Source organism: Pinus tabuliformis, chromosome J, assembly GCF_031772625.1.
Source record: "Pinus tabuliformis cultivar Carrire ecotype Pingquan chromosome J, CPIR1, whole genome shotgun sequence".
NCBI lineage: Eukaryota > Viridiplantae > Streptophyta > Pinopsida > Pinales > Pinaceae > Pinus > Pinus tabuliformis.
In genome coordinates, this window is record NC_142295.1 from 74,607,102 (window position 1) to 74,622,890 (window position 15,789).

A 15,789-nucleotide genomic window follows, 5' to 3' on the forward strand; every position below is an offset into this window, starting at 1 on the left:
CTTCAGTCGCACCCTGAACTCAGCATTCATGATTAATAGTCCTGCAGCGCTGATACCATGTCAAGAGTAGCACAGGGAAGACATGAAATGACAAACCAACACAAGAGAAGCTCACATGTGCGGATCACCAAGAGCTACCTCAAGCAAAACGCCACACAGGCTTCACATTAATCTCCAATATTAAATAGATACAATTTGTTAGGGACAACAAATCATATCCCTAAAGAATAAGAACTGAATAACTATGAAAACGAAAATTACAACTACATAACAATAAAACCCTATTCTCCATTAATTCTAACATGAAATAGTACTCTGAACTTTCATTTTTGAATAAAAAAAAATAATAAAAAAACTTTCAAAATTAAAAAAATATTTAACATTTTCAATTTAATTGAAAATAAGGTTTTAGAAGTGCTGAACCATGAAAATCAAATTATTATTCTTATTACTCAGAAAAACCCATCCTCAAATATTCCTGTCAAAAATTCCATTACAAACTTTATATCTCTATGCCGAAATTTTATCATCCTCGTTCTACAAAAATTCAAATGCCTTACATGCTTTCCTCCATAAAAAGGGATAGCTACAAAAGTTATTGCAAAAGTGTCACAGTTGATATTATGTATACACCCGTATTTGCCCAAGTATTGAAGACCGACCACAATAATATTTCCACACTGACAGGAATATGTGCTCAATATTTAATTAAGCTTCCTTTTTATCACGGGCTCTGCTGTCCCAAAAACAAAAGTTAAAAAGAACAAGAAAAAGTTAATGATCTCTTGTGATTTAAAAACTATATATTTGTGCGGACAGCTTTCAGGAAAAGAGGAATCATACATAATTAGTAAGAATAATCTCACCTTAATTTATATGATGCCATATTTGTCAAAACAGAAATAATATTTTGTATAGTTAGCACTCTGAAATGATCTTCTTGACTCGGATGGGCAATCTTTTCTTCATTTGTACAGTTGGGAAACTCACAATGGAATCGTCATCTGCCTCCCAACTGCATAAACCAATAAATTAATGTCAGGAATATGCCATAAATGGTAATGGTATCGTTTACCGAAGTTGAGGAATTGTCGGAGGGTTAAAAGTGACTGGAATTTGAGCAAAAAAATATTCAACAAATATTGCAATAGCAGTGTTTGAATCATATTTTTATAATGGAAATGGATTCAGCACTATCAAAAATTTCTGGGGCACTCAAAATCTTGAAGTTTTACAGCTATAACCTGGACTTACAAAAATTCCTGCCAGATTTTAACAAAATATTGCCAAAATTTCTATGATTTTCAAAGCAAAAAAAACAGTCTAATTATAGTACAGATATCCCTATTCTGTATTGAGATAGTTGATTTTCTGACCTGTATTGGGTCACAAGATGGTGCAAGAAGATGGAAGCTTCCAGCCTTGCCATGTCAATGCCGGGGCAAAGTCTGTGGCCTCCTCCAAATGGAATAAAACTGTTGCCACTTGGATCCTTTTCCTGACCACAAAAGAAAAAGAAAAAGAAGTCATGTCCCAGTGTATGATCACACCATTTTTTATCAAGTGGCAGGATGATGCATTAAAAACATGGAAAATTACAGAGGAAATGAATTTCAGAAAGGCACTGACTTGCCATCTCCAAGGATTGAATTTGTGTGGATTTTCATAAAAGTCTTCATCAAGGTGAATGGATCTCAGGTATGTGAGCACACACCATCCTTCAGGAATGAAGTGCCCTATAAACCCCCACCCCCTAAAAAAATTAGCATATGAATATTCATTACAAACTTTGATGTGAGTTCATCAAAGCAATACTCGAATTAGAAATAAACCAGATGTCATGTTATTCTACCTTTAATCTCCACGTCCTGCAATGCTTTCCTCATCACACCAGTTATGATATTCCCCATTCGCAAAGTCTCGGTTATCACCTGAAAATTAGCAGAGTCTCAGTTACATTTCAACATATCATTGAAGCTTATAGTGGATATTAATTAATGACAAGCCCACTCACATTCTGAGTAAAGGGTAAGGAAGTATAATCGTTCCAAGTCAGCTGCTCTTTCTTCTGTTCCTTGGATTCCTTCAACTTCATGTTTTCAGCCTGAAACCAAATAAGAAAAGCATGGTCAAATGAATTATTTATTTTTATTTCAGAATTGGATGGACAGGAGTGACCTCAAAAAATAATCCGATGGATGGATGAGAGAGAGATCAATTTTTAAACTCAATTTTATCTATTTTGAAATATTCTCAAAATCTGGGATCTAAATAAGTTTAACTCATGAACATAAATTTAGAAAGAATAAAATATATATATATATATATATTTTAATACAGGAAATCCCTGTACGATATATAAGAACATAGAAAATTTACATTCAATTAATTAATAATCAGAATCTCTGAAGACAATGCATCTTCTATAGAGGCATTATGGTGAGTATTAATTGAAAATAGAGGATTAAGAGGCCACATGAACCCCATGGAATTATACCTGTAATTGTTGTAGTGCATCGGGACAATCTATGAGAAACTTGACTGCAAGAGTCATTAGCATTGGTACCGAGTCTTCTCCTGGAATCATCAAATCTATCATGTTATCACATATGACATCCATAGAGAAGTATTGCTCTGCTGTATCATTTGTTTCCTGCAGTAACACGTCTAACACATCCTTTGGACGATTTGGGTAATTGCAGGTGGCATAGTTTGACCTCTTCTCTTCTATGATTCTGTGTACCATCTTAACCATTCTTGCTTTTGCCTTCAGCAATACCAGGTTCCTCATCAGAATCCAAAATTATTTAGACAGAGAAACCCATACAGTCATATTAACCTCTATTTCTCTACGTCTTTGTAACATTAACAATATGATATGATGGCCTGTTGTATATTTACAGATCAGTCTTACCTTCAATGAGTTGTAGAGCCTTGTTTCAGGTAGCTTAACTGGCAATGAGACCAAACCTGAGATGAACTTTCTGAATTCTTGTTTTAGACATTCCATGTCATCTCCCGGGCTAAGACTCATCAGAGCTTTCAAGAGTACATGAAATGCTATCTGTCCAATAAAACAGCTGATAAGGGTACCAGACTTTGAAAATGTAGAATAAACATGAAACTTCTAAAAAACAAATTAATATGTATGTCATTGGCATTTACAATAAATGCATTTTGTGGTTACATTTTTTGTTTCTTCTTGGATGTAAACGAGTTGATTGTCCTTCCAGTTTGTCATAGAGCTCAGAATGTATTTTTCTATGTCCACAGTTATCTGCTCTTTCAGCTGTATAGATTTGAGAAAACCCCCTTTGAGGCCGTGCAGCTTCTTCTGCAAGTTCCCAGTTAGCATAAGTATTGAAGACTTCCCCATGAGCTCGTTGAGTGACTTGGGATAAGAGGGAACAAATATCCTGCCATCGTTTTGCATAACCACCTTGCTGACTTCTAGGTCTATTGATATGATCGTGGGGTTACCAAAGAGGTGTGATTTAAATACCTTTCCATAGCTGATCAAAGAAAAAGCAAAGAGTTAGGCCTTCATAAGGAAAAGCACACTGAATCTCTCTCCGTGTCCCATATCAGTTACAATTAAATTTCGTCTATCATATGTCAGGTTAAAAAAAAAAAAAATCCAGTTTGATGCCAAATTACACTTTGACCATCTATATCAATTTAAAAGTAATAGTCTATCTGCTGTTACAGGTTTTGGAGTGTTTTTTATTCATTTTTTAGTTTAAGTTGTTCAGAATCTCCATGCACATGATAGAATCGTGAATTCTCCACAATCAATTTGAGTGTTTAAGAGGTTTTCCAAAGTACTGAATCTATATATACAGTTAAAACTTAAAAACATATCTTAAATAACAAAGATTAAATTTTTAAACTTAAAAACATATCTTAAATAACAAAGATTAAATTTTTTCTAGAGTAGTACTGAATCCAGTTAAAAACATATTTTAAATAACAAACATTAAAATTTCAAAAAAAACATTTAGCTGATCAAAAAAATCCAAAACATTTAATATTTAGACAATGCCACAGTAAAAATAACCTGGAAAAAATATTTTATTTAATTAAATTGTAAGTTTGTGATAATTATTATTTTCAAACTGAGTCAAAATCCGGTCTGAAAAGCCAACTGGAAAATCCTGTCCGAAAAAACAACTGGAATGGGACCATTTGGTTAATGATTAACACACGACAAAAAGTACAGCTACCCTCAGCCCACTTTTCCCTTGGAAGTATTACAGTGACAGAAGTTCATCTCAGCTTCTGGACACACAGAAATCAATAAACCCTGACCACACGTGTACATGATACTGATAAATTTGCATGCAAAATAAAAATACTGGTGTGTTTTTTTAATCATGGAAGGAATGAGTGGACATTGAGAAGGCCGACCACACCGAATGTAAAGATTGTGGACGGTAAATCCACAATTTCCAGTAGTGGCTGTTCAGCGAAATCTCAGAAGCAAACAAATCCATTTATGGCTGTTTACAGGCTTATAGGTGAGCAACTCAAACTGCATTGAAACCATTTTTATCTTATATACAGATTCGGCTCTATAAGGACAGTTTGGCTGAGTAACATGAAAACACTGTTAAAAACTTAAATATGTATTTTAACTTTTGCAAATTCTCGAAATGCTTCATCGGTGAATTTTGAAGAATTTTTTTCATTACTTGATCAATAATTTGTCCAAAATTTTAAAATTGCACCTGTAATTCCTTCAATTTTTTGTTATTTCCGCAATGATTGCACTCTGGAAGTTTAGGGTTTTTTTAAGTGAACGACATGCTTGAAATTACAATTTTAACCATGTATAAATCAGAACATGCAAGTATTCAGTACATAGTGTACACCTAAATTATGGACATACTATAAATGCCGAGATTACAATGACAGATAATCTGACTTGAAAATTTCAAGGCTTCACGTGGAGAGATTTTAACCTATTCTGGAGGGCACTGGGTGTGGCTCTCTAATCAATGATACACTGACAAAACTGAGAGAAAGAAAGCTAGGTGCAAGGAAATTTGACCGAATCTGTTTGGCTTGCCTGGTAAAAAAAGTTGCAGGTGCAAAGAACTTTGACTGAATCTATTCGTCTTGCCTCCCAAAAAAATCTCGTGGGAAAGTGAAGTGGTGTAACAACATATAAAGATGTCTGTTGACTTTGTGAGTACGTCTCCCGCTGGTTTTCGTTATTCTAAAATTAGGGGACAAACTTCATGGGGAATTGAGTATAACTAAGACACGTCAGTTCGTCAAAATCAACACAAAATATATCTATATTTTTCTCGGCTGCAACCGCGGGATCTGAGTGTTTTACAAAACGAGAACAAAATCAGAAAGAAAAAGAAATATTTGACAGGTTTCGTTGAATTCGTTCTGTGCGTGTAAAGAAAGCAAGCGAGCTTTAATTAGATTGTAGTTTTATGAATATTTCAAAAGTTATGGATAAAAAGAAAGTTACTTGGTTAACCTGGCTCCTGTTTATCAATGTTGGAAAAACAGAGCAGTTCTTATATAATTGGTTAACCTGGCTCCTATTTATCTAAGCCAGTCAATAAGAATTAATTTAAATAAAATATACTTAATATGTAAAGATGAAAAACTGTCTTATCCACTCTGCAAACATGTGAACTCAAGAAGATTATCACTCAAAAAATATTGTCTAAAGAAGGGTAATTGTGATATTCCAGATCTGAATGAATCAATTTCATCACAACACCATGGATATTTCATTATTAGTATTCTAGATAGATTCTAGAAAGGAGATGGATTACACAATCTGGAAATTTTAATTTGCATCATCAAGCCAGAGAAACAGACAGAATGATTGTTTACAGTGACCATAAACGATGAGCTAATTAAGACTACTGGAAAACTATAATTCTAATTTTCACTCTGTTCATCAGAGTATTTTCTGTAAAATTCCCAGGGCGTATGATCCATTCAACCAAAAATGGTCTTATCCTCTCCTGGAACATCTAATCTTTCAATTTGTGATGTGAGTTTACATTTGGAAAAAAAACATTATTACTGAAAAACAGTTCTCTAGACAAAAGGCCTTGTGAATTTCAAGCCTGCATGGACCAACTTTCAGTGCAAAACTATGAGTATTTCAGTATCTATGGACTGTAATGCGTCTTTCTCACATAGGTCTATCTATCTATTTAGCTCTCAGACACCATGCAGGCTGAGAGTTTCAGTTTGGATTTCCATTTGAGCCATTCACCCAGCCATAATAACTATTTACAGAAACCATATAGAATATGTGAACTAAGTCAATTTGGAAACCATATATCTCAGTAAAATTCCATTCCAATCAATAGAGGAAGCAACCCTACAAGCAGAAAATTATATCCACCAACACCAAATACTTCATCATCTCAGCATAAACAAATCTCATGAAATACACATATCCCTCAACATAACTCAGAGATGAGAAGCATTAGAGATTAACATACAGTTGTCGGCGCTTGTCCATGAAATTCTCAGGGCGTGAGGAATACCCAGAGGAAATGAACTCCAAGGTTTCTCCTATGAAGGGCCATCCCAAGCTGCCCAGAGGAAGCACTGCCCTCTGTCTTCTTCCTCTGTACTCCCCTGCTTTACTCCATACCAGTATAGTCCAACCAATCCCAGCCATGATGATGGACATGCATGATGCTGCAACAGCTATATCATATTTAAAATAAAAGCTCAACAGTTTCCGAGCGAGCTCCATATTATTATATCTAAAACCTTCTGACCACTTGTGTCTATCCACTGCTGGGACTAGTTACAGGTAACTTATGCTCAGCCTTTTTCCTTCCGCCTGCCCCCCTTTATACGGCCCTTCTGTCATCACCCTTACCAGGAAATGCCCATTGTTATTAATTCAGTGGGACTAAAAGCCTGCAGCCGTCTTTTTTGACAGAGCCGAGATAACAAAACCAGATGTAGTACAATTTTATGTTCAGAGACAAGAAGGTGTGAAGGCGTGTGAATGTGCTATGAGCCTATAACGAACCTGTATGTGCAATGAGCCTATAAATAAGTTGGGCTTCCCAAGGAATGACAGTACAAAATGCAATATCATGGGTCCAGCTTCCAATTGTATTTAATGCTACGATGACCCTCATTGGTAACAGCAATTTTTAATATATTAGAAGAAAAGGCAATCACTCAGACGTTTCCAAAACTTTCCAAATACATTAAATCCAACTATAGAAGTGGACCAAACCATGTGAAATGGTAGGGTCAGAAAGCAAACGTGATTATAACGATTCATCCATAGACACATTTTAGGGTTACTGTGGCGAGGGTTTCTTTCTTCATATTTTATTAAATCTGTCAAGTATGATTCTGCACGTTAGCGAGCAGCATCATTTTATTTCTTCAGCACTGAATTTCACTGTGTATTTTGAATTTCTCATTTTACACGTGGGTTGTGCTGATAATCTGGGCAGTACTGTAATTGCAGACTATTGACTTATATTCTCTCCTTCACCCCCCACATTCATACTGTCCCGTTATCTCATATTCTCTCCCTCCTTCACATTGATACTGTCACATTCCCATATTCATACTGTCCCATTATCTCATATTCTCTCCCTCCTTCACATTGATACTGTCACATTCCCTTATTCATACTGTCCCATTATCTCATATTCTCTCCCTCCTTCACATTGATACTGTCACATTCCCTTATTCATACTGTCCCATTATCTCATATTCTCTCCCTCCTTCACATTGATACTGTCACATTCTCTTATGAATCTATGCTAGGGCATAATAAAAAATTATCCTATGCTGGGGCATAATAAAAAATTATTCTGTGTGTACAATTTTGTTTTATTCCCATCGTTCACTGTTGAAATGTCAATGATTCCCACGTACGGGATTTTTAAATGAAATTTGGCCTTCCACTTAAAAGTCAAGTTCAATTTTCATGAATCTGTGGGCGAGTTTTATTTCTGGAACAGAATTGTCTTTAATGCTTTCCTGACCCTGGTTAACTGTTTGAAACTATGAAAATTTCAAATTTTCATTTATAACACTCAAAGTTCCAGGACATTATGTATTATTTCGAAGTGCTTAGAGGAAAATTAGAGATTATTTTATCATATTGTTAAAAAAATTAAAAATTCATATTTTTTTCCCTTAATTATCTTTTCAAAGGTTTTCAGCAGGACCTTTAAAATTATTTTAATGGAAAACAATATTTATATGTACATTTCACGCTATTTTTAATAATTAAAGAAAGAGAGAAAAAATTATTTTAAGGTACAAAAAATTAAAGATAGTTTGTGAAACAAATTGCTTTTTTATATAGATTTTGTATTAGGCCTTTTTCTTGTGAAGTCTCACAATAAAGACTCCGAGTTTCTCTACCCCATTTACTAAACCATTTGTTATTTTTCCGCATCCAAGTCTTCTTTCTTTTGCACAATATGTCATTAAACGCAACTTTAGGCCATCTGCCCTCTCTCATTTGCTCAATTTTTTAAAAATACTCTCCCATTTGCTCAATTTTAAAAAAATACCTTATGACTAGCACCATAGCAATTGCTTCAATAAGAGCAGCCCCTATTTCACTTAACAAGATAGCATAGGGAACTGCGCTTTTAATTTTGAATTTGTAATCAAACGCTTCTGAATTGTTTCCACTGCATGTCGGATGTACTGTTGGCCCACGGAATCACTAAAAGCCCAAAAAGAGTTAGAATGGTTTCCCAGTCCCATAACTATGTCTCTCTACACCTATTTTGAAAAACATAAAATGTTTTCCAACTCCCCAAAGTTCTTTTCTTTCTGCAACCATCCCAACCTAGATTTTTATTGAAGTCAATTCCTAGATATTTGTAATTTGCAACCTCTTCCAGAATGCTGCCTTCAAAATAGAACTTATGTTGATTATGTTTTTTAACTTATACTGGTAATATTAACGTGTATCCTCACCCTTTTACGAAAATACTAAAAAAAAAATAAAATTTACAAACATAAACAAAATAAAATATTTAAACATAAATCATTTTGTTGAATTGAAGCTTCTGTGATCCATATCAAGTTAACCAGAGATTTTTCGGCATAAATCATTTTATAATAAGTATAAAATTTTATATTAAATACTTGATGCAATATATCCCTAATAAAATATAATATTCCAAAAATATTTATATAATAAAAATTTTAACTCAAAATATTTGTTAATAAAAACCATTTAACATTATATGAGTGCTAAGCTTTCCCTGGTCTCAAACTCAAATTTATATACCAAGTTTTTTTTTTTTACTACTTTTCTTTTCTCTTCTTTTTTGCATTCAAAGCATTAGAGTCTACTCTAAATGTCATTGATTACAATTTTTTTTTTTTAATATACAATGCTTTTCTTTCAGAGTTTTTCTTGGTTTGTGAGACTTCAGTGCAGTGTAACCCATTCACACAAGGAAAAATAAAAGTCAAATGAAAAAACAAGTATGTCATAGCGAAATAAAATATGAATAAAACAAGTCAAACAAATCAATGAAAAAACATGGAAAAGCCAGAAAGGGGGCAAAGATTAAACTAAAGCAAATCTAGTCAAAGAGGAAGCCTACCCACAGATATTGTTGTACTAAAATCAAGTAATATAGATTTAATAGTGGGGTGCAACTCTATTTATAGATTTAATAGTGGGGTGCAACTCTATCTATAAGAAATTCCATTTAGAGGAAAGTGAGTAATATAGATTTAATAGTGGTGTGCAACTTTATTAATAAGAAATTCCATTTAGAGGAAAGTGAGGAAGTAGGGTCCAAATTCAACATTTTCCCCTTTTCCTTAAAACATACCAGCAAAATTTATAATTAAAAAAAAGTTAATTCAATTGTAAACATCAAATTTATATATATTTTTTGGAAATATTAAAAGTAACACTATTAAAATAATTAATAAGATTCCATTTTTTAATACTATCTAAATTTTGTTTAAATTGCTAATGAACCCCATATCTTGCCAAGTAGAGATGTTGGAGAAAGATCATGCTTCTAAAGGCGGGCACTTTATTTTAGGTCATTTATTTGGTAGAGGGGCTTGGTTGGGACGCTTTATGTTGTTGATAATCAGGAAAATAGGTTTAATGACTTGTGTTAAGTTAAATATAATAATTTAAAAAATGATCTATTTTACAATATCTCCTAACAATAAAAATATATATAAACAACCTAAACAAATAAACAAATATATGATATATAATATATCATACTCTTTAATTTTACTATGCATCCAATACCATGTAACATGAACAATTTGTTTAAATCCTTGCCCATTTTTGTTGCGTAATAGTTCTTTCTGAAACTAACGTTACCTGTGTGTAATTCTAGATGGGTTGGTCATCGATATAAATAATCTCTTAAAAATCAACAAATAAGTTTACTTACTTCTTTCTTCTTCTTTTTTATGGGTGATAGGTTAATTAAATGTGATAATATTATAAGGATAAATATATTATATTTTTTTATTTATTTAAAAAAATTAATGGTTAATTTATTTTATTTATATATGTTCGAGATGGTGTTTGATTTGGGGAGTTTGTGATCAAGTTTCTTTTATATGCTGATGATATTGTATTGATTTCTAAATTGGCCCATAGATTGAAGAGGCACATATATGTCCTTGAACATTTTTGTAAAGTAGTGGGGATGCAAGTCAATATTAGCAAGCCCAAAATAACGATCTTCTCTAATAAAAGGAAGCATAGCCAACATACGTTTTTCTTTGAAGGCAACATTCTTGAAGAAGTTAATGAGTACAAGTACCTCGGGATTGATTTCAACAACAAACTTAATTGGGAGGACTACAACATTCTCAAGGAAGTAAATGAGTACAAGTACCTCAATATTGATTTCAACAACAGACTTAATACAAACTTAATTGGGAGGACTACAACATTCTCGAGGAAGTAAATGAGTACAAGTACCTCAATATTGATTTCAACAACAAACTTAATTGGGAGGACTGCAGAAAGAAGAGAATTTTAGGATGGTCGAAATCATTATATGCTCTTCAAAACAGAGGTAGAGAGGCAAAGTTATGGGATTGGACCATTAAAGTGCTTTTTGGACTCCGAGTTTGTCCAGTGATGCTATATGGGTGTGAATTGTGGGCTAGCAACACCCCGTCTCAAAATGGAAACAAATTGAGAAAATTCAAAAATGTTTGATCATGAACAAGTTCAAAATAAAAAGTTGAGTACCTTATGAGATAATGTTGAGTGAAACGAAGCAATTGCTAAATGAGAGTAGGTGGATGGCCTAATGTTATCTTCAATGAAGGCATGAGTGAAAGAAAGAAAACATCGATGAGACAAAACCACACATGGATGCAAAAATGGAATATCTACCTCAATGGCTGTCCCACAAATAACAAGGAGCTACAAATTTTGTTATGAGGAAGTTTCGTAAACGAGTATGGGAAAAGAGTTGGGTAGAAAGAAGAAGTACTACATTGAGGAATTCAACCCTACCTGTGATCTACAACAAAAATAATTCAATGGAGCTAGCATTCCATGGAGGGCTAAGGTTCTTATTGCTCAATTAAGAACCAACTCGCATCAACTTCTATGTGAAACAAGACAGTGGAAAAGGCCTAAAGAAGTTTGGGAAGAACGAGTGTGTATATTTTGCATGTTTGGGGCTGTGGAATCAGAAAAACATTTCATTTTGGAATCTAATGCATTCAAAGACATCAGAGAAAGTTATGGGAATATGTTAGCATCGATTTCTTGGCATTGTATTTTTAGCGAGGGGATCGTTGGAAGGTTGGGTCAGCTCATCATCAATTTGAATAAGAAAATGATTGAATTGCAAAAAACAAAAAGCAAAAAACTGATAATCCCATAAACTATTTTTTTTAGTCTCATGGACATTAAAATATCATTTCATTTCATTCGTCACGGAAATATATTGATAGGATGTGACTAGAGTTTGTAGAAAATTGAACCTCACTTTTCCCGTGTTTTCTTGTTTTGATTTTAGGCCTATAGAAGTAGAAAGTGGCACTAGAAAGAGCAAAGGTTCATATCTAAACATTAAGATAGTGAGAGCCGTCACAACAAGGGTAGCAAAGCTCATAGCATTAATAATTTTTTTCTTATTTTGGTGATGTGAATCAAATTTTTAACGATATTTAACATATAAATTAAATGGCTAATAAATATTGATAAGCATCAGTTATTTACTTCATCATATATGTCAAGTGACTACAAATTAAAAAATCACACTAATTAACTAAGCTATAACTTTATTTAAAATTGTTATTATTACTAATGTTACAAAGAACTAATATATAAGTTAAACATATATATGTTTTAAGTAAATATGTAACAAGATTCTTAACCATGGAGATTAACTCCCATTTTATCATGGAGATTGTTAATCTGTAAATTGGCTTTGTTAGAATATCATGGGCCAATACCAATACTTATCAATACCACATGCACAAAAAATCATAACCCATTTCATATGACACTTGTTGATATAACATTTTTTTTATTAAATAATTTAATTAAAATGACAAAAAATGCATAACTACTTTGAAAATAAATGTTAGACTTTGATTTGTGTATATTACTAACAATATTTTAGAATATTCTATGGAGGTTAAATCCCTACCATTCACCTAATAATTATTGATAATTAAATTAATTCTAGAAGCTCTATTCCAAAATAGACATTCCAATGGACATAATTAAGCATTTGTATATATGGATAATAACATATATAGAAATAAGGAGTTGCAATATTGTTACGCTGATACCATGGAATTGGTTTATGATATTGCAACAAAGCCTATTTAGGGTTAAGAATGTTATACATTTCTTTTTAACGCCTGTGGACATCAGTCCATGATAACCATTAAAACATGATACAACTCACAAGATTAAGTGAGAAAAACATCAATCCATGATAACCATCAAAACATGATACAACTCACAAGATTAAGTGAGAAAAACATCCAAATTCTCTATAACTGCCTCTAAACAAGATTAAGTGAGATTGTGGTAGATTATGAATTGAATTGAATTATTGGGCAAGATGTTGTTATCATCCTCATTTAGTTTTAATTTGTGTATGCAATAAATTGAGTTTATATGAAATATATCCTTGCAATAGCTTCAACATTTTTTAAAAACTTTTAATTTATATTTCTCTTCGCAAAACATCAATAAAATATATTGATAAGATTTGTAAAATGAAACATTTAAACATCTATACTTCTTAATATGATTGGAAATATTGAATTATAAAAATTTATATAATTTTTACCTCGATGGGGGTGTTGGGAAGTGTGCCAAGGAGGGAGGGGAGCACATTCTGATGCAGGAGCATCTGGTTAACAGGGCGAGGACGGAAAAAAAGGTTGAATTGGTTTCTGAAAAGGACAGAAGACACAATTCGTTGGATGGACAGTAGATTTGTCTTTGTTTTTTTTTATTTACTTTACTCTTTAAATTGCCAAAAAAAAAATATTGTTATGATTTTTAATTTTAATTAGGAATAGTAGTGACTAGGCAGAATTCTTTGTTTTTCAAACAACTATATTACAGTTGTAAATGTATGTAAAACAGAATGTACTAACTAGCTATGGAAAAAGCCCGTATATGAAATAACTGATATAACCAACAACACAACTAACAGCAGTTACAAAACTGTTTGTATACAGTGTTATAAAATGGGTGAAACAAACCATTACAGGGGTTCGACTTTGTATGAAAAGAATCGAGATAATAATAAGAAAACATTCTGTGCACTTATATATTCCTAACGTGTCCTCAGAAATTGTGTAATTGCGTGAGTATTTCATTATACAAGACTGCTGAACGTGTTGCTACAGGGCCCGAGCCCAGAAGAGGAAAAGGAAACCAGTTGAACGACGAGCAACAACAAAAGTCCATACAACTCATAATAGGTATGTGAGCAAAACAACCGAGACTTAGCTATTCATCAAAAATCAAATTCATATGAATACATTGCACAATCGGCCAAACAAAACATTTCAATAGAAGTCTTTTTCTTTACATACTGCCCGAAATAGAGGCCTGAACTAAAACCACAGTCAAGAAACCTTTACAGTAAAACAAGAAACCGACTTTCAGCAAGACTCAGAATCATAACCCACGTTGTGCCAGCGGTTAAAGAGGAGTCAAGTACAGACAGAGAGCAGTCTAAGACCAGTAACCAGGTTCAACAAGTAAAGTCGAAACACCCCTAAAACAAGCTGCCAAACATCATAGAAACTACCCGTGTTTGCCGAACCGCCGAAAGCTCAAACACCGGAACCCACGAATAGTCACACCTGCAAGGGCATGCATAAGAATGGTTAGACCAAGCAACAGTATTAACCGAATTAAAGAAAGTTTGAAAGGGGCAAGCGAACAGAAGGCAATGGCGCCCTACCTGTTCGGAGAACCATAGCTTCCAGCCGACCCCGAGAAGACCCTGCTCACAAAGGAGCCACTACATCAGATACAGGTAAAGAAGGATACAAAAATTCCGGCATAGAACCCAAAAACTTACCGCATGAGCACGCAGAGTTTCCAACTGTGGACGCCGCCATCGAATTGCCAAGGACCATGAAGAGAAGCTGAACCAGTGTTGGAACAAACAACAAACATTATACAACCACCGTGTAGCTTAAACCCTCTCTGGAAGCAAACAACAGCCACAGGGGCGGAAGTTTTCAACAGAGGAAAGTTGAAATCACTCACAGGATACAAACAACATACACAGAGACGGAAACCCTCTAAGGAAAAACGAAAACTCAAATCACAGTAGAGTTCGACATGCAGGCCGAGAAATAGTGCCATTCAAACTTACCAAGTTATTCATAAACCGCCGGAGAAATAGAGTAATATCAGACCAGATATCAACGATTGAAGTTGAGGGAATAACCAAGAGTCATAACCGACGAACCGAGCAAACAAGTTGCAAGTATCCGCATCTAGAGCAAACAAACCGCCGAGTTACAGAGCTTGCAGAGCAAAAGACCAAGCGAAATAACAAGAATGAGATAAGCGCGAAAGGGTAAAAACCCCAAACCCTGAACGGATTAGTGGGATCCCGAGGAGGGACAGGTGTTCAAAGGGCAGGGTATCAAGGTACAAACCCTCATAAAATGAAATCCATACGGCGCCGATTGCAAATCAACCCACACAAATATCCAACAGAACCACAATAATATTATATTCGCTACGGTCGTTTACACCTCAGCACGTCAACGGCGGGACCACGTGGGCTGGCCCCATCAAGTGGTATCAGAGCAGCTTTTTAAGGAAACAGGGAAAGATGGAAGTACAAAGACGAGGACGAGGAAGAGGAAGAGGTGCATGCAGAATAGCAGACGAGGGCTTGAGAGAACAACTGAGAATCCTTACTGCTCGCTTGGAAGCAGTAGAGGCAGGAAGGCGAAGAGACCCAGAACTTGGAGATGACAGTGAAGACGAGGCAGCAACTGTTACAGATGGGTCAGAGGAAGAAGCCCCGGAGTTAAGACTATTGAGATCAGTACTGTTAGCCAGCAGCAAACCCAAACCTGAGATCTCTAATTATGATGGCAGTCTGTCCGCCGATGTTTTACTGGATTGGGTGAGTGAGTTAGACAAGTATTTCGAAAATGAGGAGATTAGTGAGGATAAAAGAGTTAGATTTGCTGCGACTAAATTAAAAGGACACGCTGCCCTATGGTGGGATAGTGTCCAAGCGGACAGAAGACGGATGAACAAGTTGCCGATAAGAAAGTGGCCAAGGATGG

General features: G+C 34.4%; 1 protein-coding gene across 3 annotated transcripts; it reads right to left on the minus strand.

Annotated features, from left to right (window-relative positions):
• Positions 1–427: 427 nt before the first annotated feature.
• On the minus strand, positions 428–7,651 carry LOC149225579 (3-epi-6-deoxocathasterone 23-monooxygenase CYP90D1-like). Of its 3 annotated transcripts, none has more exons than XM_089377162.1 (10): positions 6,483–7,648; positions 3,188–3,512; positions 2,915–3,064; positions 2,498–2,767; positions 2,015–2,104; positions 1,853–1,931; positions 1,630–1,736; positions 1,377–1,498; positions 867–1,015; positions 428–736 (listed from the first exon to the last, which is right to left on the minus strand). In XM_089377162.1, the coding sequence occupies exons 1-9, from the start codon at positions 6,740–6,742 to the stop codon at positions 919–921; spliced, it is 1,500 nt and encodes a 499-aa protein (XP_089233288.1). In that variant the 5' UTR covers positions 6,743–7,648; the 3' UTR covers positions 428–736; positions 867–918. The 3 variants fall into 3 exon arrangements, with proteins under 3 accessions (XP_089233288.1, XP_089233287.1, XP_089233289.1); XM_089377161.1 differs by having other exon boundaries at positions 428–733; positions 6,483–7,643; XM_089377163.1 differs by lacking the exon at positions 428–736 and having other exon boundaries at positions 951–1,015; positions 1,634–1,736; positions 6,483–7,651.
• Positions 7,652–15,789: the final 8,138 nt, after the last annotated feature.